Genomic DNA, 22,313 nt, shown 5'->3' on the forward strand with positions numbered 1-22,313 from the left:
CCAACAACCCACCCATCACTTGTAGCACCTCCATGTGCAACCCCTCAACAAACACCCTCCAGCCAGGCCTGGTCAGCAGTGGTCACTTGGCCAGGGACAGACACCATCCTCCTGCAGGCTCCTTCATACAATGGCACAAGAGAATTGAGACCAGCTCCGCAGGAACATTCGCCTCCTTCGGTTTTGTTGCATTGTACAATGGCTCTCTTTGTTTGGTTGGGTTTGTTTTTTGTTTGTTTTTTTGTTAAATACACAATATTTCTTCTGGAAGGACCGAAAAAAAAAAAGAACCTCTCCAGAACTTCTCATCCTTAAGGCGTCACACGAGTTTTACCAGTCAGGATCCGCTGCACAGCTTCTTGACACACCTCCTCCTCTTCTCTCCCTTCGGAGCCCCGCGGCTGCCTCTAAGTGGAATGCAGGGGGATGACAAACTTGCAGCCGAAGGGGGAGTGGTAGTTGATGCCCACCTCCTGAAAGACCTTCTGGGGAATGCCAATGTCACAGAGGTACACGCGCCCGGCCCTCTCGCCCAGCGGCAGCGGCAGCCCCAGGGCCAGCGACCACTTGGCGTCGATGCCCTGCTCCATTTCGCTGATGGGGGGGTCTATGCTGAGGACAGGGGCCCGGTTCTGGTTGGCCCAGTCCACCACTGCCTTGTACCAAGGCTGATCTCTCAGAAAGGCATTTTCGTGACAATCCAGGCAGTTGATCACCAGGTCAACGGGGCTGTCGGGGAGATCTGAAACACAAAGACTGGTGAGTGCTGAGGACTGACCTGAAACCCTGAACCTGGGCTCGGGCCAGGCAGCCCAGGGAAGCAGGGACTGCTGTCTCCATTAGAGAGACCAAGTCCTTTTATAAGCTACCAGGGAAGTAGCTCAGCCAGCACAGCACAGTCCAACACTGCCCTAATGCCCAAGTTTGCTTCTCCCCAGAAGATTAAATGAACCGGGTTTGAAATAACACTGGTGAAATATCAAACAGAAGCCAGTTGTCTCACAGAAGGTGAAGCAGCAGCTTGTTTTCTGGCACACTGAGAGATGTGAATTGCCAGCTGTTGGGACTTGCTCAGCAAAGCTGCTGCTTGGTTTGAAGCTGCAGTTGGATGCTCATTGACTTGCAGTTTCGATAGGCTGAACAAGGAAGGCCCTTATCATAAGAGAAGGGCTGCTCTGCTCTGATCCCCACAGCAGCTTGTTCATACAGGAAACATCTGTAGCAGCACAACAGCTCCACTGTTGAACCTCCCTGCTGTCCTGCCAGCCTCCCAGCAGCCACCAGCTCATGGCAGTGCCACTAGATGGTGCCAGGGGACTGAGCAGCGCAAGTGTCAGGGAGGCAGGAGCGGATCTGCTCCTCAGCCACCTACCTTTGACGCTGGACACTTGCTGGCCTTGTGTCTTGCTGAAGAGGTTCAACTCGTTGGTGATGGATTCCAGCATCTTGACGAAGTTGGGGAGGAAAAGGATGACGTGGACGTCGTGGTTGGAGAGGTGCCGGCCGCAGCTGATGCCTTGTGCCCCCTTCACGTGGGGCCCGCACAGCAGAGCTACCGTGGGCCGCTGGTGCACGTTCTTCGGGTTCAGCCTACGACAGACAAAAGAGGCTGTTAGCAACCCCAAGCAGCACTCCCCTTCTTCCTGCAGGAGAGGAGAAGCAAACCGAGAGGTGCTCTGCACATCTTCCGCTGATTCTGAAGGAAGAAGCCACATCCTTTCACAGAGCTGCTCCTGGAGCTGCTCTGCTCTACCCCTAAGCCTCAGCAACTGCAAAGTACAGCTGATTTATTGAAATGGCCTCAAGCCATCGAGGGTGGCTGACAGGAGGAGTTTCAGCTGACAAGGTCAGTGCTGCCTGGTATGCTATCACTTACTGCTCAGAATCAAACGGTCAGGTCCTGGTAAAGTACTGCCAAGTAAACAGATGGAGATTTAAGGCCAGTAAGTGGAGAGAAAACAATCTCAGCTCTTTGACTCAAGAGACATCTCTCCTTCTGGGACCCAGGAGCCAAAAAGAAGCCTTTATTAAGTCATTCATCCAAGGTGGGTGGATGTCTGTTCAAACAAGCCCTTTCTACAGAGGGGAAAAGCAGCAGCGTGCCATGGAAACCTGCTGTAATCTTCCTCCCACTTCAGGAGCCTGAGCACCACGCTTGTTTGCATGATTATTTGGGAAGAGGCTGACACACGAGCCACAACACAGTCTGCAGGGCAGCGGGATGAGGTTTTCCTTCCAGAGGTGACAGCTTCCTCCAGCTGCAGGACCACTGATGAGCATCCAACGAGCAGCACAGGCACCCACACGCCACTGACCTCAAAGGTTCAGCTCCATTGAGCAGAACAAGATAAACTGAGCTCTGCTTAGAGGGGGCAGAGCAAAAGGGAGCAGCTTTTACCTGTTGGGTCCCCCGAGGAGGCTGAGGGCCATCTGGCTGGCGCACACCCCCGTCATCTCCAGCCTCCGCTCCAGGGTCAGCCCGTGCTTCTCAGCCACCGAGAGCAGCTTCTTGTGGAGCTCGTAGGACACGCTTGGAACCACCAACCCGGAGTCTGGGATCAGAGAGAGAGGAGGGAGAAAGGAAGAGGCATAATCAGAGACCTCTCCAGAACGCTGCTCACTGGGAAGGTTTTATAACAGCACTTGGAAAGGGCTATTAGCTGCTACCAAGCATCTCCTTAACCCAGGAACCCAGGGGGCTTGAAGACCATTCCATGAATCCAAACTAGTGCAGCAGACCCAGCTTACTCTGAGTGGAGACAGGTCAACACAGCTGCTGGCCTTGAAGTACTACACTTCCACAAAGATTCAGCAGGCAGTTTTAGCAACACATGGGCTGGGAAGGCCTTTTAGACCTCCAGATTGAAGGTAAAAGGTTTTCTTACTGGTCTCCAGGCCACCTGTGCTTTAACCCACACCCATGCTCAAACACAAATCGGCATTCCTAATCCCTGTCAAAGTCAGAAGAGAAGCTGTGAACCGGGTTTCCAGCAAAAACAGCTCAGATGTGTTACATTTCCTGCCATCAGGAGTGACCAGCCTTAAACCTCCAGCTCCTAACCCACCATCATAGCGTCGTCTACCTCAGCAGGTAAGAGACACACAGACCTCAGTAACTGTTCTGGAAGACTCCTTGTGCTTCCCTTCTCCAAGCAGAGCCTGACTTCACACATGTGAACCCAGCACCTCAGCACCCTCACAGGGAAGAGCTTCTGCCTCAGAGCTCATCTCAGTCTCCCCTCTGGCAGGTCAAAGCCATCCCCCTTGGCCTGTCCCCTTTTGCAAAGCCCCTCTCCAGGTTTCCTATAGCCCCTTTAGGCACTGGAGCTGCTCTAAGGTCTCCGTGGAGCTATTATTCCCTTGAAACTTCCTCCTGGATGTCCTTAACTGTTTCCCAGCTAGGGACCTGCACAGCTTAATTCCCTCCCCACATGGGACAGCCACATAGCTGGGGCACAGCTGCCAGCCAGAAGAGCTCTCAGCTCCTTCTGTTCCCATCATTCCTAAGCACTGCTCCCAGCTAAACAAGCAGAGCAAGTGCTCTGTAACTTTCCTCTTAGCTCCTACTCTGGGCATGGAGCTGGGCACGATGGGTCACAAAGGTCCAGGACTCAGCCTGACGCCTGTTCCAGCCCAGGCCCTCTTCACCCTCACACTCCCACCCCTGAGCTCAGGGTGACGGCAGCCTCCTGGGTGCTCATCATGACAGGGCCCAGACCTCCAGCACCCATGGGAAAGGGCCGTGGGAAGAAGATGTGGCTCCGCAGCAAGACGAGCTCAAAGAGGAGCAGCTGCAGAGTACACATCCGCTCACAGAGGAAACTCAGCAGTTGCTCGTGGGCCCTTGTGCAGGCAAAAACCCGTAATGAGAACCAGTTGTGACAAGCATGCACCACATTCAAATGAGACCAGCAGCACATATGTGAATCGTGAGGAATGATTTGTACTGCTCTATTTCCCCAGGGCGCCCCAGTCACAAACCACTAAGTGGAGCTGCAGCGGAAACAGCAGGTTTGGTACATCTTGAGGTGTGCAGGGCCAACTGGGAGCGCTCCCGCAAGGAAACAGTAAAATGCTGGGGAGCAGATCCTGCTGGACCCTTCTGGCCTTCACTTGTGAACTCAGCAGCTGGTGCTTTGCAGATACAGAGGGCCCAAACATGTTCAAACACTTGACCTTGCATGCTAACCTCCCATTAAGCTACCTCCGATTGTCTTTCGTTACCCGCAGCACACATGCAAGCGGGCACATTCTCAAAGTCATCTCAGCCTCTTGATAGCAGCCGTTGAACATTCAGAGTCATCAGCCACTAATAATCCTAAAGCCAGCCCAGGAGTCACGTACCTGCCCTGTGCTCACACCCCTCCTCAGCTCCGCAGTCACGCAAGGCTCCGCTCTGCCTCTGCCCATCCACCTTTTGGCTACTCCATCGGGTCTTGTTTGTCAAGCTCAAAGAAGGACTTGGAATGAGTGACCTGAGGTCAGGATCTCTCCACCTAGTTTGGGGGGAAGCATCCTCTGCTCACCTGAAGCAGGGAGGCTCCCAAACTGTGCTTCTGCTCCTTCTGAACCACAGGACCAGATGAGAAACAGCTGATCTATACTCTGCCTCTACCCAGTTTAGTACAAACACTGCCAACACCTTCTCTGTGACCACCTTCACCCTTATCTCAGACACCTTCTCCAGACCATGAGCTTTAGGAAACGCACATTTACCACCAGCTAGATGCAGCTCAGTGCCCAGTGGGTTAATACAAAGGGGGTTAACTGGAAGCCAGGAGATGAACTTGCATTTAGCATGCCAGTGCTACTTTGTCCTAATTGCTCCCTCTCAGGAGCAGGCTTAGATGCCAAGAGAACTTCCCTTCTTCGCACTCACGCAAGGTCCAACCAGTCCAACTGGCTTATCAAAACCAGGCCGAGGGAGTTAAATAAACTCTGGCAGAAAGCAAGCAAGGAGGCGACGTGTAAAGCCACAAACAATAACAGTGCTGCAGCAAACCTGAACGCCTGCCAACCTTAATTCTGTTTGGGTTGGACACTGCAGCTTTATTGTTCAGTAATGAAGGTAATCAAAGAAATTAGCTCAGGCCTTTGGATATTAAATAAATGTATTTTACAGCTGCCTGGAAAAGAAAAAGGGCAGCTAGAGACTAAAGAGCTTTGTGACATGCAGAGCACTGCTGAAGGCTGAGAAAACACCAAGGAGCCTCTGCTTGAGGCACACTGCCCTGGGCACCGGGAAGGAGTTGTCTCCTCAAGCTTCTCTATGTGATGTTACACACACACACACACACACACACACTGCTTGGATGAAAACACCCTGTACCAGCAGAAGGATTGAGCTAACTTGCCACAGGTTAAGCAATTCAGGGGGTTTTCCCCCCCAAACAAGCCCAAAGCAAGTCCAGATGCCTCCAGTACTTGAAGCTGCAGGGTGAAAAGCAAGGGGTGCTGCTAGAGTAGCTCAAGCATAAGCCCCAGGTTTATAAGCCCCAGGTTTTCTCTGGACTATTTCAGCCCAGAGATAAAACCAGGCGAGCTGCAGGTATGAATGACATGGAACCAGGCTTGGGATCTCCCAAAAGCCATGTGTAACACTACAAACTCTTTCCTTTAGCAATAAGCAACTCCAGGTTCCCAAGCCACACAGCTCACAAGCTGCAGCTACGTGACTTGGGTTTAACTCTAGTCCAGTTTGGGCACATTACTTGCTGTCTTTTGCTGGTGGTAAAGCTGGAGCCACCTGCCTGCAGCCTCAGCAAACCACAGCTCCTTGCCCCACAGACGTGAGTGATTTTCGCCACTGAAGGGCTAGGGGTTTTAATGCAGTTTAATCATCATTATTTTTAATGAAGACAAATCCTGCGGGAGCTCTGGCTGACCTTCTAGTGTCAGCCTCTCCCTGAACCAGTGCACAATTCACTCCAGCTGAGCTAAAAGCTGTCTGAGGGACAAAGAGACTCTGCTCCATGACCACTTTGTTTTCTCTTGCGGTTGGATCAAGTGAACTTCATTTGCACTCTACTCAAAGGTCCCAGAAACACTTCACACATTCAATACACACAATCGCTGTGAGGCAGTCATCCATGGACTGAAGAGATAAAAGCTACACAGAGTAGAAAAGACAGTCAAGGACATGGCACACACAAACCCAAGCCATACTGACAGCATCACCCTCACAGAACAGGCTCAGCTTTAGTTTTGCAGCATGACCCTGGCACATAAGCTCTGGCTGCCACATTGATCCACTCCTAAGCACGCATCTGACGCCCATAGTTCAGGCAAGGCAGATTTTTAAGCCAGTGTAATCACAGAACAGTTTGGGTTGGAAGGGACCTTAAAGCTCATCCAGTCCTAACCCTGCCATGGGCAGGGACACCTTCCACTAGAGCAGCTTGCTCCAAGCCCCTGTGTCCAACCTGGCCTTGAACACTGCCAGGGATGGGGCAGCCACAGCTTCTCTGGGCACCCTGTGTCAGTGCCTCAGCACCCTCACAGGGAAGAGCTTCTGCCTAAGAGCTCATCTCAGTCTCCCCTCTGGCAGGTTAAAGCCATTCCCCTTGGCCTGTCCTATAGGCCCTTGTCCCAAGCCCCTCTCCAGGTTTCCTGCAGCCCCTTTAGGCACTGGAGCTGCTCTAAGGTCTCCCCTTCAGGAGCCTTCTCTTCTCCAGGCTGACCCAGCCCAGCTCTCTCAGCCTGGCTCCAGAGCAGAGCTGCTGTCATGAACTGGAACCCATGGTATGTGTGTGGAACGTGCTAGCAGCAACTAAACACAGGTAAGAGGAAAGAAGAGCTCAACTGCCAAAAGGAACCATGCGGACAGCCTGGTATGCTCGAGATGATATTCTCCAGAGTCATCAATGATGAACTGAGATACTCCATCCGACTGCAAACCCTGAGCTCCAATACACCTGCAGGACTTCGGCTTTGCAGTTCTTACCAAAAGACCCGATCCCAAACCATGGTGCTGCTCAATCACAGGTCATTCCACTGCTGCTGACCAGCAGAAAGAACACAGCTAGACACACATTTAAAGATAAACTATATATATATGAGGGAAATTCATGTGCAAAGCCATAGGGATGGACTCAGCCATGATCAAAGAGCTGGTAAGCTCTATTAGCTTCAGGTTTTCACTTTTGTTTAGAACAGATCCCCCTCCTCACTCCCTGCTTGCCACCAATGCCTATTTGACAGCCTGGCTCCAGAAAAATCAACTCCCAGAAAAGCATCCCAATGGAATGAAGTGTTTACGAAGCTTTGCTAGAGCCAACACGACTTGACTCCTCTCAGGCAGCAGTAGCAGCACAGACTGGAAGCCCTGCAGATAATCTTCTGAAGAACTGGCACCAGCAAACTGCTGGATTTATTGCTGCATAATCCTGGTTATTCCCTAGCTCCATGGCATAAAAGAGCATGCAAGGAGTCAGACTCCTTCCTCTGCCACAGTGACAAGAGCTGGATATCAACTTGCTGTCAATCCCCAGCATCACTTTGTGCTATCACAGCAGACAAAATAATCACTGTATCAGCCAGAGCTCTCAAGACAATCATCTTTAGGACTGCCCTAGGGTAAAGAATTTACCAAGTACTTATTTCTCCTATAACTAGAAAGTGCTTTTTGCAAGTAAAGCTCCCCTTAGGAGTCCACAGAAAACTCTCCAGGGAGAATTCAGAAGCAGAGAGAGAATTCCTGCCATAGATACATCCAGAACGATGGCTTTTGGGGCTTTCATTTGAGCAGCTGCTGTTCTTTGAGCCACTCAGAGGCAAGCTGCCTGTAGCTCAGCATCCTCCTTCCAGCTGCTAAACAAAGAAACCAGGACTGATTTTTCCAAGGGACAGTCCATCATTCCTCCAAGCACACTGGATGTCTTTCTGCCAGCAGCAGGCAGGTTACAAGTGCTGACATGAGCTTTTCCTAGCTTGCCCTTAGCATTTCCTAAGCAGAAGTAAACTTCCTCAGTGGACACAAAGGAAATCACCCTCTGGGAGAAAACCACTGGCAGGGACACAGCACTGGGACACTGTAACCATCATTCCCAGGCCTGTGAACGTGCCCTGCTCAGCACAGGCGGCAGGGAGCTGGAGCTGTCAATACCCTGCCCATTGGGTGACAGGACAGCTTTTCTTCCAAAGGAATCCAGAATTCCATAGGGGACACTAATCACCCAACAGTAGCTAATGAGGCTTGCAAGACCCTGCAGCTATGGAGGGGAATCATGTACCACCCTCCAGGGCAGGCTTGCCAAGACCAAAACAAGCCAACAGCAACTCTTTCACTGAGCTGCTCCCTCCAGCACACTGCAAACAGGGAGCTGAGAGCTTCCAACATAAAGATGGAGTTTAGCAACATGCTTTCATTTTCATGCTCTGAATTTACTCACTGATGCTTGCTGCATGGCCAGGAGCTGTACTGCTAGCATACAGCATCAGCCTTACTTCTCAAACTGGCAGCTAACAGTAGGTTAGCTTTAGTTTCAGACTAGCTGCACACAGAAGCCTTGTCTCCTACCAGATGAACCAGCTGGAAGATGACTTTACAAGGAGTAAATGAAAAAGAATAATGCTAAATGAGTATTTATCCACAAAAACAAAGAGGAGCTTATTCATACAACACACAGGCAACTGGTGAGCTGCTTGCCACAGGATACTGTCAAGAGACTGAAAGCTTGCAGAGATTTATAAAGCAATAGGTTAAAACAAGCAGAAGACAAAAAAAAAAGCCTCATCAAAAGCTATTAATACTGAACTACCTCTTCTGCTTCAGGAAGGCTTCAAACTGTGAAAGACAAAGCACTCAGGGATGTATCATTGTGTGGTTGCTCTGTTATTTCACTCTTCCTTAAGTATCCTTGGAAACATAATACTGAGCTGGACAAGTTCAGCTATGACCCAGTATGTTATCATCTCATTTGGGAGATCAATAGGAAGATGGATGACAAAGGGAAAACTATGATATCACTGTAGAGGGGAGCCATTAAAAGACTTGTTTTTTCACACTGAAAAGCAACAAATCCTTACAAATGAACCAGCTTCCTTCCCTGAAGTGCTTCACACCCCAGCTGGAGCTTCTGGGCAGAGCAAGAATGAGAGATCAAGGACCTGATCACACCTCAGCTCAGTGGCCAGGCCACCAGGATATGCACTGCTTATGTCTCTCTACAAAAGCCGACTTGTACAGAAAAGAAATGCCCCTGGAATGCCCAAGTTCCTTCACTCCTGCATTTTGCAAGTGCTAAAAAGCAGGCAGAAGAGCACAACTAGACTGAAGTTACAGGGAGTTTGTACCTGAATGTAGCATAAAGCACAAGTGCTGTGCAGCATGTGAACTCATATAAACAGAATGCTTACAGTAAAATCTCTTTCACACAGCAGCAGTGGACAGTAAGTGGGGGGAGACCCCGCCTAAAACACCTTTTGTACAATGAATGTTTGGAGTTAGGGATGAGAAGAGCCAGAACCATTGCTTTTTACACCAACAACATTTTAAACTTCCACAAAGCCATGTGGAAATACATAACTACCACCCAAGGAGCATCAGAAGCACACGAAACCTCCTGCCTTTTAGCAAGAAAGCACAAATCACCATGTGCTATCATGTACCATAACCCTGAGCCCATCCCAACCTCTCACGAGCCAGCGATCACATCCACTCAGGTTCATCATACTAGGAATCCAAGCAAGGATTCAAAACCCTCCGTCTTGTTATCCAACCATCAGCTTTATTCCTCCCTGGAAAACTGCTTACCTTGTGCCCTATCTGAGTATTTTTTTACCTAGGCAATATTGCAAATAAAGGTTGTATGCAGACAGAAGGCACAGATCCAACCTTACGTAAAGGGACGCCCTTGCTTGTATCACATTAAGCTGACAGACAACCCTTGGGGAAAACAATCCAGCCCAGCAAAGCAGGAGAGTTTCCATGCTGATCAGGAAGGGACATGGCATACCCGTGCAGAACTCTTTGTTAGCATTCTGGGGTACAACAATCCTTCTGTAGACTATGGGCTCTGACTCCAAGATGTTCTCATCGTGCCGGTAGCGAGCTGGTTTCTCGTTGGGGGTCCCCCGGGACCGGGTGCCGCTCCTCCTCTCATACGTTTCAATCTCTTCAAACACAGCTGCCTTGTCAAAAAGGGCCAGGTTGCCTTCAAAATCAAAATCAGTGTCTGGGATCTCATCAATGTCATCCCCAAAGCACTCGTCATCTTTGCTCTTCATCTGCCCGTTTTTCAGGCCGCTCTTCTTCGGCGTCACTTGGTTCGGGTGACGGCTGCTGGATGACCCTAAAGGAAAAGAAAAGCAAGTTGGAAACATGGCAGAAATGGGAAAAGCCACTTTTGTTCATACATGTTTTCCCCAACACATCTGGTAAGAGAGGGGAGCTCTCTTGGTGCTTGGGCTTGCAGCCCCCAGACTCAATGGGTACTTGCTGTAGAGCCCATCTTTGGCATTCCTCATGCTAAGATCCATGGACAGAAAACAGAACAAGAGCATCAGGAAAGAGATTTTCAGGGACTCTCCACCAGCAAGGTTAGAAAAACATGCTTGGCCACAGGAGCAAAGTGAGCATTTCTCCCCACTGGATTTCATTCAAGGTGGGGTGTCCCATCAATGATAAGAAGCTAGCCGTGCTCCTGCTATAGCTTTCCTGCTATACTGAGCTCATGCTCACACAGGCATGTGACCCAAAACCTTCTTTGGAATTTCCCTAAATTTCAGAATCTAACATAGGTGTTTCCTTTCTTGGCCACCTATTAATGATCTTTAAGGGAGAATTCAAACCCCTGAATATCAAGTGTTTCTTTCTGCTCACACTTACTATCACTAGGTACACATTCCTGACCTCATCCCTATTTCATTCTCCTCCTTCTTCACCCCCCTGCATGTTTAAATACACTTCTCTCCAGCCACAAGTCATCCTGAAAGCCTGATTTCTCTGGAGTGAGACTGATGAAGGTCTCCTTATCAAGGACTGATACAAAACCATGTGCAATGAGGAGGTCAACACATCCTTTTACTTGCTTATTTCTTACCTTATTCAGCTCACCCACAAACTCAGCTCCTAACTCAAACTCAACCCTAATATTAATCTGTTTGTACATCCCTTGTTACATTTGCAACACCTAGGAAATATTTCAGGCCAATTCCAGCAATTTCAGGCATCACCTACAGGGTCCAACGGATGGAGTTAAGAGTTATCACACCAAAGCTGCTCCCTCTACTAAAATAGTTCCTCTAGTTTAAGATGATCACTATGGAGAGTAACTTATACAAATGAGTTTACTGACAGCATCCATTGGAAACAAACTGCCATCAAGTTACCCTAATGATGTGTGCTCTTTCTCTACCTCCCCACAAATGCAAGATCAACCTATTTTTGCCTTTACACATTATCACAACCAGTGGGAGAAGACAGGCAGAATCTGGATGGATACTCTGAAAACATCCCAAAAGATCTGCAATGGGCACAACCTTCACAGCTTCCCACAAAGTTATTTGTCAGCTTTGTAAGTGCAGACAAGACTAGTCTGGTCTCGAGAAATCCAAGGAAAGGCTTATTTATAACCTTGGGTTGACTGGTGGAGCCTAACAAACTTGAGCTCTCATTTCCCATGCTTCCAAGGTGTGAAATCCTCCACTCCATTGACAGGAGCAGCACTTCCCCTAGAAAGCAAAGGGCCTTCCTCCTTGTCAACTGATTCTACACGAGTGCTCACTCATTTCAGGATCAGGACAGGAATATTTAAGACCAACATGCCCATTTTGGCCAAGTTAACAGCAGAACTCTGCTCTCTACAGCAAAGGTATTCAGTAGGTTAATGACACAAACTGCTGCTGTCAACTCCAGAACTCCCTTCACAGTTTCCTGGAGACTTCATACAAAGCACTAGAAAATCCAGGTAATACCTGACACTTACCGAACACTTTGTAAGCTCTGACAAACCTGGTTTACAGCATGATACTGAGTCCACCTCCCACCACATCTAACTCAGACAATGCTGAAGGATGACTTGCTAAGGATGTATACTTGGGTTTATTCCCAGTTAGGAATGCATTGTCTCAGCAAGGATTTTCCCCCATTTATCTTTCCTTGTATTTTGGTGTGTCACTTGGGTTTCCAGAGAACTGTTTAGGTGACTAACCTGAAAGCTTTCTCTGCAGCAAGGAGGCTCCTAGAACTGCTCAGCAGCTCCTTCTGTGGAACCTGTCTCAAGTCCAGGAGCTAAATTAAATAGACCTGAACATCCCAAAACACCCCCCTCTCAAAAAGCTGCTGCAGCTTCAGGCTCCCATTATTCCAATTCCCCAGAGCCTTCTCTTCTCCAGGCTGCCCCAGCCCAGCTCTCTCAGCCTGGCTCCAGAGCAGAGCTGCTCCAGCCCTTGCAGCATCTCCATGGCCTCCTCTGGACTCAGTCAGCAGCCCCAGAGATGAAAACCCGGACAACACAACAGGCTGGGTTCCCCAAACGTTCACAAACTCCAAGTCAAAGCAATCAGCATGAGTTCAGATGAACAAGCTAAAGCTTACACTGAACACAAAAGCAAAACAAGCCTTGTTCAATGTCAAGTGTTAGAACAACTCTGTTTCAGTTACCCAACAAGAGTTTTTACACCCATTGCCAGGCTCCTCCACAAACGGCTCCTCAGCTGACCTGAAAAGCAAAACATGGGGTGAGCTGCCCCGCTGGGCAGTGGATGCAGGGCACAGAGGCAGCTGATGTAAGCAGTGTGTATACACTGCTGGAACACAAAGCTGTGTTAGAAAAGCTGGGAAAACAATGGCTGGAAAGCTCCCTGGACTCCCCTGCAGACACAACAAAGGGGAGCCAAGGCCATACCTTATCAAAACAAGCTGCTGTGGTGGGCAGCTCCCTAATCCAGAGCCATGGATGCCAGCTCACAGTACTGCTGAGCCATGCAACCAGCCCTCTCTTTTCACCTCCTCACACAGGGTGCACAGGACATGGCACAGGCCAAGCAGCAAAGTTATGTGGTGTTCCTCATAAAGCATCACCCTCTAGACAGGCAAGATGACTGCTGGCTGATTCTGCTCAGGGCAGAGGAGAAAAGCCTGAAAGAAGGACCAAGGGAGGTGGAGAGAAAGCTCAGAGAGAAGAATCTGAGATAAGGCCAACAGGAAAAGTGTTCACTGTCTTCCTGGGCACCAGTGTGACAAATCAGACCAAGCCATTCCCTGAATGCTGCTAGTCACAGAATCATGGAATCAACCATGTTTGGAAAAGCCCTTTAAGCACATCCAGTCCCACCATTTCCCATCACTGCCAAGGCCACCACTAACCCATGGCACCGAGGGCCTCGTCTCCACGCTGTGTGAACACTTGCAGGGACGGTGACTGCAGCCCTGCCCTGGGCAGCCTGTTCCAATGCCTGAGCACCCTCTGGGGAAGGAATTGTTCCTCAGCTCCATCTAAACCTGCCCTGGTGCAGCTTGAGGCCGTTTCCTCTTGTCCCATCCCTTGTTCCTTGGGAGCAGAGCCCAGCCCCTCCTGGCTCCATCCTCCTGCCAGGCAATTGTAGAGAGCGATAAGGTCTCCCCCGAGCCTTTCTTCTCCAGACTGAACCCCCCAGGTCCCTCACAGAATGAGTTCTATCATAGAAAAATTTGTGTTGTAAAGAGCCTTAAGGCTCATTCAGTTCCAAACTCCTGCCATGGGCAGGGAGACCTCCCACTAGACCAGGTTGCTCTAAGCCCCATTCAACTAGGCCTTGCTTTCATAGCCTCATACAAGCAGCTGCACAAAGCCAGCCCTTCCAGCCCAGCTCATTTGGGATGGCAACTTCCAACACGCTGTGTGAAGCTTGTTAAGGAACAGCACATGGCTCCACGTCAAGTTGGCAGCTCGATGCCGCGCAGCAAAGCACCTCCCTCAAAAGGGAAACAATACTTCCCAGGCTTTTTTTGTTCCTTGGGAAAAGCAAGCTTTCATGTACAGCACACAAGCAAACATGAAGTCTCTAGCAAGCTGGCTGCCTTCCTGAGAGATCCCTGTGGGAGCTTTTGCTGCCAGCCCTGGCATGAGTGAGCCCAGTGCCAGCACGGCACAGAAGCCATTGCTGGGAATCCTGCCTTGATATTTATTGATTCCAGTCACACAAGGACTCCAAAGGGGGAACTTTGGGCCTGACTTAGCACGCTAAAGGGCATCAAGAGGGCAACTTCCAGCTGTACTAAAGCCTGCATGACTTCAGTTCTAGGTGACACCTCAGCCTGTTCTTCCCCAGATGCCTGCACCCAACATCACCACAGAGCCAGGATCTCTTCTATCCCCCTCCTGAGATTCACACATCATATGCCCCACTCTCCAAATACACACACTTTGAGGGTAAGAGTTTACTTCTCTACCTCATTTACCCTAAATGAATCCAAGCTATCCACCAGACACTGACAAACAGCATGAAGTGAGGTTATTAACCCTCCTCCTACATGCTCCAGCCAGCCAGAATAAAGCAAAGCAGAAGTTATTTGTGCTATTTAGGTAGTGAAGGCTGAAGATGAAACAAGTTTTTCTAAAACCAACCAAAGGAACGTACTCAAACAACTAAATGGAACTTAAGAGGAGTTAGGGACTTAAAAACCCCAAGCCATTAACCTTAAGGGAACCACAGGTCTCTTCCTACAGCAAGCACCAGGCAGTGTTCAGGCCTAGGCAGAAGTAAAACACTCAAAACCAAAGAGGCTTGATGATGGTTGGTCATCAGGGCGTGCATGCCTCCTCCTCACATCACTCTGTCCTTCCTCCTCCCATCAACCCCCTTTGGCAATCACAGCAATAAAGTTAGAGGAAAACTTCCAGAAGTTCCTTGGGATTCCTCCACAAAATATAGCCCTTGAGCTCCCTGTTTAACTGGCCTTTCCCACCTGGGTTTTGTTTCTTTGCTAAACACAAAAGCAAGGCAGGGGGGAAAGATGAAGTCATGGGAATATGCTGGATACATAAGGATGCTTCAGCAATGAAGTAATGGAAATAGGCTGGATATCCACTGATGGTTAAATAATTGCATGAGGAAGCTCTGGAAAGGCGCATAGCCTAAGGGGACTTTGAGGAAGAAAAAGAGAACATAGCCAATTTTGGCACAAAAAGAAGAGTTTGAAGAGTTAATGAACAGAATAAAGATGAGGGATGCTTGACTTAGGAGATGTGCTGATTGTATCTTTACACCAGCCTCATTAGAGCTGTTAATGTGCGTTTTTAACAACACAGCAAGTAACACCAGTAGTTACTTGTAGGGTGATGTTGCAAGAGGTAGGCTTTAAATAGAAAAGCTTGCTCTATGCTTCCAGTTCCTTTTAGAGGAAAACTGGAGGCTGACAAATGGGCAATCTTCAAGCAGCAAGAATGAGGAAATCATTCTACCCAGCGTTATTCAGCTCTCCATTTTCTAACACTGGATGCCAACAGAGTAGAATAATCCATATAGGGAATATCTCCACTAATTAAACTTGAATATTCCCTTTAATATTCTAAAGTGTTAAAGAACTATTTGCTTTTTACATAAATAGGCATCAACCACACTTCTCTCAGAAATGCTGAGACAGAGAAAACACTTTGCATACTCCAGATCAGGGATGGGATTATAACTGTGAGGATGGTAGGATGATGCAAAGGCAAGTGCCAAACGTTTGGAAGACCTATACTTGTAATACTTGGAGGCACAGCTTGTGAAGGGAGGGAATCCTGCCCCTCTGCTGTGCTCTGGGGAGACTCCCCCCCTGCAGTCCTGACCCAGCTCTGAGGCAGCAGCACAGGAGGGATGTGGAGCTGTTGGAGCGACTGCAGAGGAGGCCACTAAGATGCTGCGAGGGCTGGAGCAGCTCTGCTCTGGAGCCAGGCTGAGAGAGCTGGGCTGGGGCAGCCTGGACAAGAGAAGGCTCCTGAAGGGGAGACCTGAGAGCAGCTCCAGTGCCTAAAGGGGCTGCAGGAAACCTGGAGAGGGGCTTGGGACAAGGGCCTGGAGGGACAGGCCAAGGGGAATGGCTTTAACCTGCCAGAGGGGAGACTGAGATGAGCTCTTAGGAAGAAGCTCTTCCCTGGGAGGGTGCTGAGGCGCTGGCACAGGGTGCCCAGAGAAGCTGTGGCTGCCCCATCCCTGGCAGGGCTCAAGGCCAGGTTGGTCACAGGGGCTTGCAGCAACCTGCTCTAGTGGAAGGTGTCCCTGCCCATGGCAGAGGTTGGAACTGGATGAGCTTTAAAGTCCCTTCAACAAGCCAGTCTGGAATTCTATGAAGTCTTTCTCCTCACTATTTAACTTCCTCTTCTCCAGACCTTCAGGAGGTAAGACAAGTATAAAGGCGAAAGTTTCCAGACCCATTTGAAACATTCTTGAGGAAGAAGAGAAGATACTGCAGCCATAACTCAGTGGTGAAAAGGAAAGTTGTGGAATAACATGGATACTCACAGGAATTGTGTCTACGGCGGAAGCCTTTGGACTGAGTGAGCGTTTCCACATGCCGATCCATGTAGCTCTTGGAGCACTGCTGCTGTGGAGAGATGATAATATCCTGGTTCTTGGTGTCTGTTCTCTTCGGGATGTTCTGTGGGGCACTGCTGGACATGGGTTTCTTTAACGCTTTCCCAGTGCCATTCTGACTGGGACCCACTTGGCACCCAACACCAGGGATGCCCATCTCTGTCTGGGGCAGATCCCCACATTGTCTGTTGTCCCCTGGCCCTGGGATCTCCAGGATTTTCAGCTCAGTAATGTCACCTGCCCTAAAAACAGGGAAAGAAAAGCAGACATGAGGAATTTAGCATTTGAGGTACCTCTGCAAGAAACCCCTAAAGAAAAATGTGTTACATTGTAGAGTGTGGTTTGTCTGATCAATAGAAATGAGGAAAAATGGACTTTAAGGAGGTAACAGGGAGTTACCCGGAAGGGCACTCTCTTCTTGGTCGAGCTCGTTTCGGCAGATCAATAGAAATGGAAGGAGATTAACTGATCTGAAAATGGAAATTAGAAAGTGAAGCACAAAATCACACATTTGTCTTTGGATATTTCTTTGAAATATCACACACACATCAAACTGAAATGGCCTGAATCCTCAAAACACCAATGAGTAATTCTACACTGCACCTGGGTTTTGTGTGAAAGGCTCTATTCCAAGCTGGAACAGTCAGCACTCAAGCAGAAAATGGAAGCAACTGACCTTTGCAGAGATCTGCACTGGTTTACCAGTTTCCAGACACTTAATTCATCTCAGCCTTGAGGCTACTATTACATTTAATCCCTTTCTCCAGTAATCTACCCTCAGATGAGGGCAATTCATGCTCAGACAAGGACAGTGCTTCCCGTTTCCTCAGAAAAGGGATAAAGAAAACCAAAGGAGCACTGGGTACAAGCCAAAACCAAACAAAGCAGCAGTTACAAAGAATTCCATTTGCCCTGATGGCAAGAAATACATTAGAAATTAGGGGCTTCTACTCAAAACTTAAGTATTTGTTCAACTGGGATATAATAAGAGCTTGTTACTGACTTCCACGTATCTCCTAGAAGAATATAGTCATCATCATCTTACCCCAGTCTCTTTAAAATCCAGGGAGAAAGAAAGATTAAGAGTATCAGGGAATCAATCTTATTTACAAGTCAATGACTCGGCGTCTTAGTTGTTATAAGATGCCAGGTAACAGGAAAATGGCAGTGATGAGCGACTCTTAAGTCTTCTTTTTACACACAGTGTTACCAGGAGCTGGTGGCAAAGAGCTCCTGAGAGTAACACCACTGCAGCATCAATTCAGCTTCTTGGTTCGAAACTCCCTCCTGTCTCTGCAGCGCAAAGCACACTGCAAGAGCAGAAGAGATGGAGTTGGATTTGATAACTGCAGTTCACTGCCTAGGGGCAATAATAATGCTCAGCAGCAATAGGGAGATTAAAGCAAAGAGCTTGTTTCTGAGGAAAACCAACCCCAAAACCATGCCAACCACCACCGACGTGGGAAAAGGTAGGAGGGGAAAAGACAGCCACTAACCTGAAGGTGACTTCTGGCACGAGGCACTTGACCCCATTGTGGAAGGGCCGTGTCAGGGAGATGGTCTGGCTGACCTGATCCACAGCAGACACTCGTCCTTGGTAGACTCCCAAGCTTTCTCCACAGTTAATAGACACAATGCTCCCAAGCCAGTCTGTAGCCATCTTTCTGGCACACAACCACTGTAAAGAGACACAGGCCTGGCTGTAACAAGATGCAGAAAGTGACAACCTGAATCAGCATCAACTGTATTCCCCGGCCCAAAGCCTGGCACCCACCCAGGCTCCGGCTTTGTCAGCTTCTCCCTTCTTTGTGGGGTGGAAATAACATCCCAGCGAGTGTGTAAATCCCTGGATGGGGCTTTGCTATACCATTGTGACACAGATCACTGTTTGCTTCATGAAACAAATCATTTTCAAGCTCCCAACAGAAATATTTGGTATTTAATTCTGTCTGTGGCCATTATCCCTGGAATTTCAGGGAGTTTGTAGAGTTTTGGCACAGGAACAGTGGGGCAGAAGAACTTTTGTGAATAATCAGCAAGGAGAAGATTCAGCTCTGAACATACAAATGAAAACCAACACCTTTAAGGGAGCAGATACAGAAGGAGGGGAGGAAAACCCAGTGCTGGAGTCCAGGATAAAAGCCTTCCCGCTCTCCAGAGCCAGGAATATCAGTATTCCTGCTGCAATCAGGAAGCTGCATTTCTTCCTAGCACTGAGTTCCACCAGAACAAGGGGGAGAAAACCCACTTTGTTCAGTCCCACGCAATTCCCTCAGCCCTGATGCTTGACTGAACTTGTGTCAACACACTTTGAAGCAGCCTAAGCACATCTTTTGAGCTGAGATCTCTTCCTCCAGACACAGGCCCCAGAAGATGACAGGCTCACCAGTGGCACAGCAGCAAAAGAGAGCTGACAAGTTCCTAAAGGGAAATGACCACTGGATATATTTGCCTTTCATGCTGTAATCAACAGATATTTACTGTAAGGAGCACAAAGAGCCCAGGAAATAATCCAAGAAGAGATTAACAGCAATATATAAACCCTGTTTCTGAGTGCTGTTTTAATTCTCTTCAAGCCCTTCCTATCCTGAGCTTCTTGGAAAAAGAAGTGAAAAATAACCCTGGAAATAACTAGGATGCATGTTAACAGGAAAACTCCTCACTTCCCCCTGCTTCCAGGGGACTGAAAACAGGGGATGCTTCAAAAGGAAGCTAAATTTGGTCACTAAGGTGGAAATCCATCAGCACCAGCCTCCTCTCTTTCCTGCTTCTCTGGATCCATATTAAGCCATGATAACAATGCCTGGATGCCAAGGTGAGACTGATAAAAGGCAGTTTCAAAAGAAAACATATCACCAAGCACCTACAGTACACCTAAAACTTCACTCCCTTTCCCACTTTTATTATCTCCTTCTGGAAATGAGGGGAAGGGCTCTGCACACATCACCACCTTCCAAGGATACTATTCAAAAACAAGAGACTCCTTCTACCAGGCAAAAGGTGATCTATGTTTGCATTCAAACACGAACTAAACCAAGGGAACCTCCTCATCTCGAGGGAGACTTCTACTGCTTTGTGCAGAAGTCACTTAGAAGAGGGACTGAGCAACACATGCAGTGAATTATTTACAACATCACACATGAGAACAGCAGCACATCTGTGTGGTTACACACACCTGGAAAGTCAAACCTCCTGTCTAATAGTCTGTCACATATTACAGGTTTTGCCATACAACTCACAGAGATCTTCTCCCCAACATCCCTTTGGGTGGGTATTACTGATACGCCTGACATCACTGCCACTTGTAAAAGAAAGTCAAGGCTTACTCAGCCATGCAGACAGCTCTTTAATACACAGAGTTTGTAAACAATAACTCAGCACCTTCTCCCATCCCTGTTCAAGGCCAGGTTGGACACAGGGGCTTGGAGCAAGCTGCTCTAGTGGAAGGGGTCCCTGCCCATGGCAGGGTTAGGACTGGATGAGCTTTAAGGTCCCTTCCAACATAAACCATTCAATAGCGGCACAGCGAGCACTGCTGCTTGACAAGGAGCCACAATACATGCTCCCCCAGCTGAAAGATGAGTTCACAGCGAACTGGCTTGGCTCAGTTACGAGGAAAGCAGCCACAGAGACCTCCCAGCTCTGCCGCCGGGACACGGGCAGGCAGAGCGCACCCACTCCCAGCAGGGCTCATCCCCCGGCCCAGTCCGCCTCACCAGCACAGGGAAACGCAGTCCCCGGGGCGAACAGCACAGGGAGCCCCTGAGGGGGGGCACAAGGGACACCCCTCCGCCGGGGGAGAAGCACAAGGAGATCCCCTCACCCTTGGGGGCAGCATGAGGGCCCCCCCCAACCCGCGCGGCCCCGGGCCAGGGCCAGGCCTCCCCACCCGCTCCCAGCACGGCCCCGCGCAGGGCCTGGCGCCGCGGCCGCGCCTCCCGGGGTGCCCGGGCGTGCTCAGCGCCGCACCGCGAGTGCCGCCTGCCCCCGGCGGGCTCCGGGCGCGGAGCGGGGGGTCCCGGTCCCGGCCCCGCCTCACCTGGCGCCGCCGCCCGCTCCCGCCTCAGCGCGGCCTCCTCTCTCACCGCCGCTCCGGGCTTCCGTCACTTCCTCCCCGTCGCTGCGGGCACAGCCGATGTGACCCCTGCATCACCTATCGCCGATGTGACCCCTGCATCACCTATCGCCGATGTGACCCCTGCATCACCTATCGCCGATGTGACCCCTGCATCACCTATCGCCGATGTGACCCTGCGTCACCTATCGCCGATGTGACCCCTCTGTCACCCATCGCCGCTGTGACCCCTCCGTCACCCATCGCCGCTGTGACCCCTCCGTCACCTGTCGCCACTGGCACACTTCGTCCATCACACCCATCCCACCCTCACCTCCATCACATCTCTCTCACTGCTGCCGCACGCTCTCTGCCATATCTGCCCCGTGTCACTGCCAGTGTCCTCACACCTCCACCACCTCATTCACACGTCAACCCCATCACCTCCATCACCCCTGTCACCTCCATCGCCCCTCCATCACCTCTTCCATCATCCATCACCTCTCCCTCACCTCCATCACTCCTCCATCACCATCACCCCTCCCACACCTCAGTTGCCCCTCCATCACCACTTCATCATCCTTTCATCACCCCTCCATTATCCCTTCATCATCCATCACCTCTCCATCACTTCCATCACCTCTCCATCACCCCCACCCCACCTCCATCATACGTCCATCACCTTCATCACCCCTCTGTCACCTCCATCATACCACACTTCCACCACACCTCCATTGCCTGTCACACCTTCCTCAACCCTCCATCACCCCCTTCACCTCTGCCACACATCTGCCACCTCTCCATCACCTCCATCACCCCTTCATCATACTTCCATCGCACCTTCATCGCCTCTGTCACACCCCCATCACTGTCACCTCCATCACCTCCCCATCATATTTCCATCACCTCCGCCACACCTCCATCACCCCTCACCTCCATCACCTCCATCACCTCAATCACCTCCATCACCCCCTGTCGCCTCCACACCACTCCATCACACTTCCATCACCCCTCCACCACCTCTGTCACATACCTCCATCACTCCTCCATCATGCCTCCACCACCTCCATCATCTCCATCACCCCTCCATCCCCTCTCCCAGACTCCCCACCCAAGGCACAGGTACATTCACCTCCTGCTTTCTCCTCAGCTCTGCTACCCCCAGCTTCCCCCCCCGGAATCCTGAGCCTGTTTTGCTCATTACTGGGAGGAAGGAGCAGGCTGGGTGTGGAATCCCTTCCTGAGCTGTTATGCACGGAGGCTAATGGAACACACAGTCATTGGGAACACAGTCAGTAACAGCACTGTGAAGGTGAGGCAGGTTAGGGTGGGAGGAAGGCTCCTCTTCTCCAGAGCAGCCTTTCCAGGGCACAGCCACCTCATCCAAACTACCCCTGTGGTTGTCCATCCCATCCAGGTGAGAGATGGAGTCAAATAGTCACCTTTCTGCTCTTACTTTGATAGCTGCCTGGATGAGGCAAGAGCAGCTCCCACCACAGAGCATCCCAGGGCAGGGATCTGGGGAGGGACACACTTTTCAGCACAAGTTTGCCACGATTCCTTATATTAGACCCCAGCTCCAAGCATTTGTGCCTCAAGGAAACATACCTGTGGGGCAAGAGCTTCCTACCCCAGCAAGCTGGAAACCCTGGAGAGATGCCCTTCAGGTGTGCCCAGACCCCAGTTTTCCATATATTCCCCTATTAATTACATGGTAATTTAGTGTTTATCACCTTTTTCAAGGGGTGCTATGAAAAGC

The 22,313-nt window shown here is 49.9% G+C and overlaps 2 protein-coding genes across 2 annotated transcripts in view; both read right to left on the bottom strand.

Annotated features, from left to right (window-relative positions):
* The window catches only part of SEMA7A (semaphorin 7A (JohnMiltonHagen blood group)), a 139,710-nt gene that overhangs the window by 91,312 nt on the left and 26,085 nt on the right, over positions 1-22,313 (bottom strand). The gene's annotated exons all lie outside the window — the stretch shown is intronic.
* On the bottom strand, positions 225-20,616 carry EDC3 (enhancer of mRNA decapping 3). The gene is made up of 7 exons (XM_062612185.1): positions 20,540-20,616; positions 17,997-18,178; positions 16,429-16,742; positions 9,957-10,292; positions 2,399-2,552; positions 1,373-1,590; positions 225-742 (listed from the first exon to the last, which is right to left on the bottom strand). Exons 2-7 carry the CDS (start codon positions 18,158-18,160, stop codon positions 408-410), a joined length of 1,521 nt encoding a protein of 506 aa, XP_062468169.1. The 5' UTR covers positions 18,161-18,178; positions 20,540-20,616; the 3' UTR covers positions 225-407.

Source organism: Pezoporus occidentalis, unplaced genomic scaffold, assembly GCF_034315485.1.
Source record: "Pezoporus occidentalis ecotype Australia unplaced genomic scaffold, CSIRO_AGI_Poc_V1 ctg159, whole genome shotgun sequence".
NCBI classification, from domain to species: domain Eukaryota; kingdom Metazoa; phylum Chordata; class Aves; order Psittaciformes; family Psittacidae; genus Pezoporus; species Pezoporus occidentalis.

Coding starts and splice junctions, on each gene's coding strand:
- EDC3 (XM_062612185.1), bottom strand. CDS start 18,160: ATGGCTACAGACTGGCTTGGGAGCATTGTGTCTATTAACTGTGGAGAA. Junction 2,553..9,956: donor TAACAAAGAGTTCTGCACGG/GTATGCCATGTC, acceptor CTCTGATCCCAG/ACTCCGGGTTGGTGGTTCCA. Junction 1,591..2,398: donor CTCCTCGGGGGACCCAACAG/GTAAAAGCTGCT, acceptor TGTCTGTCGTAG/GCTGAACCCGAAGAACGTGC.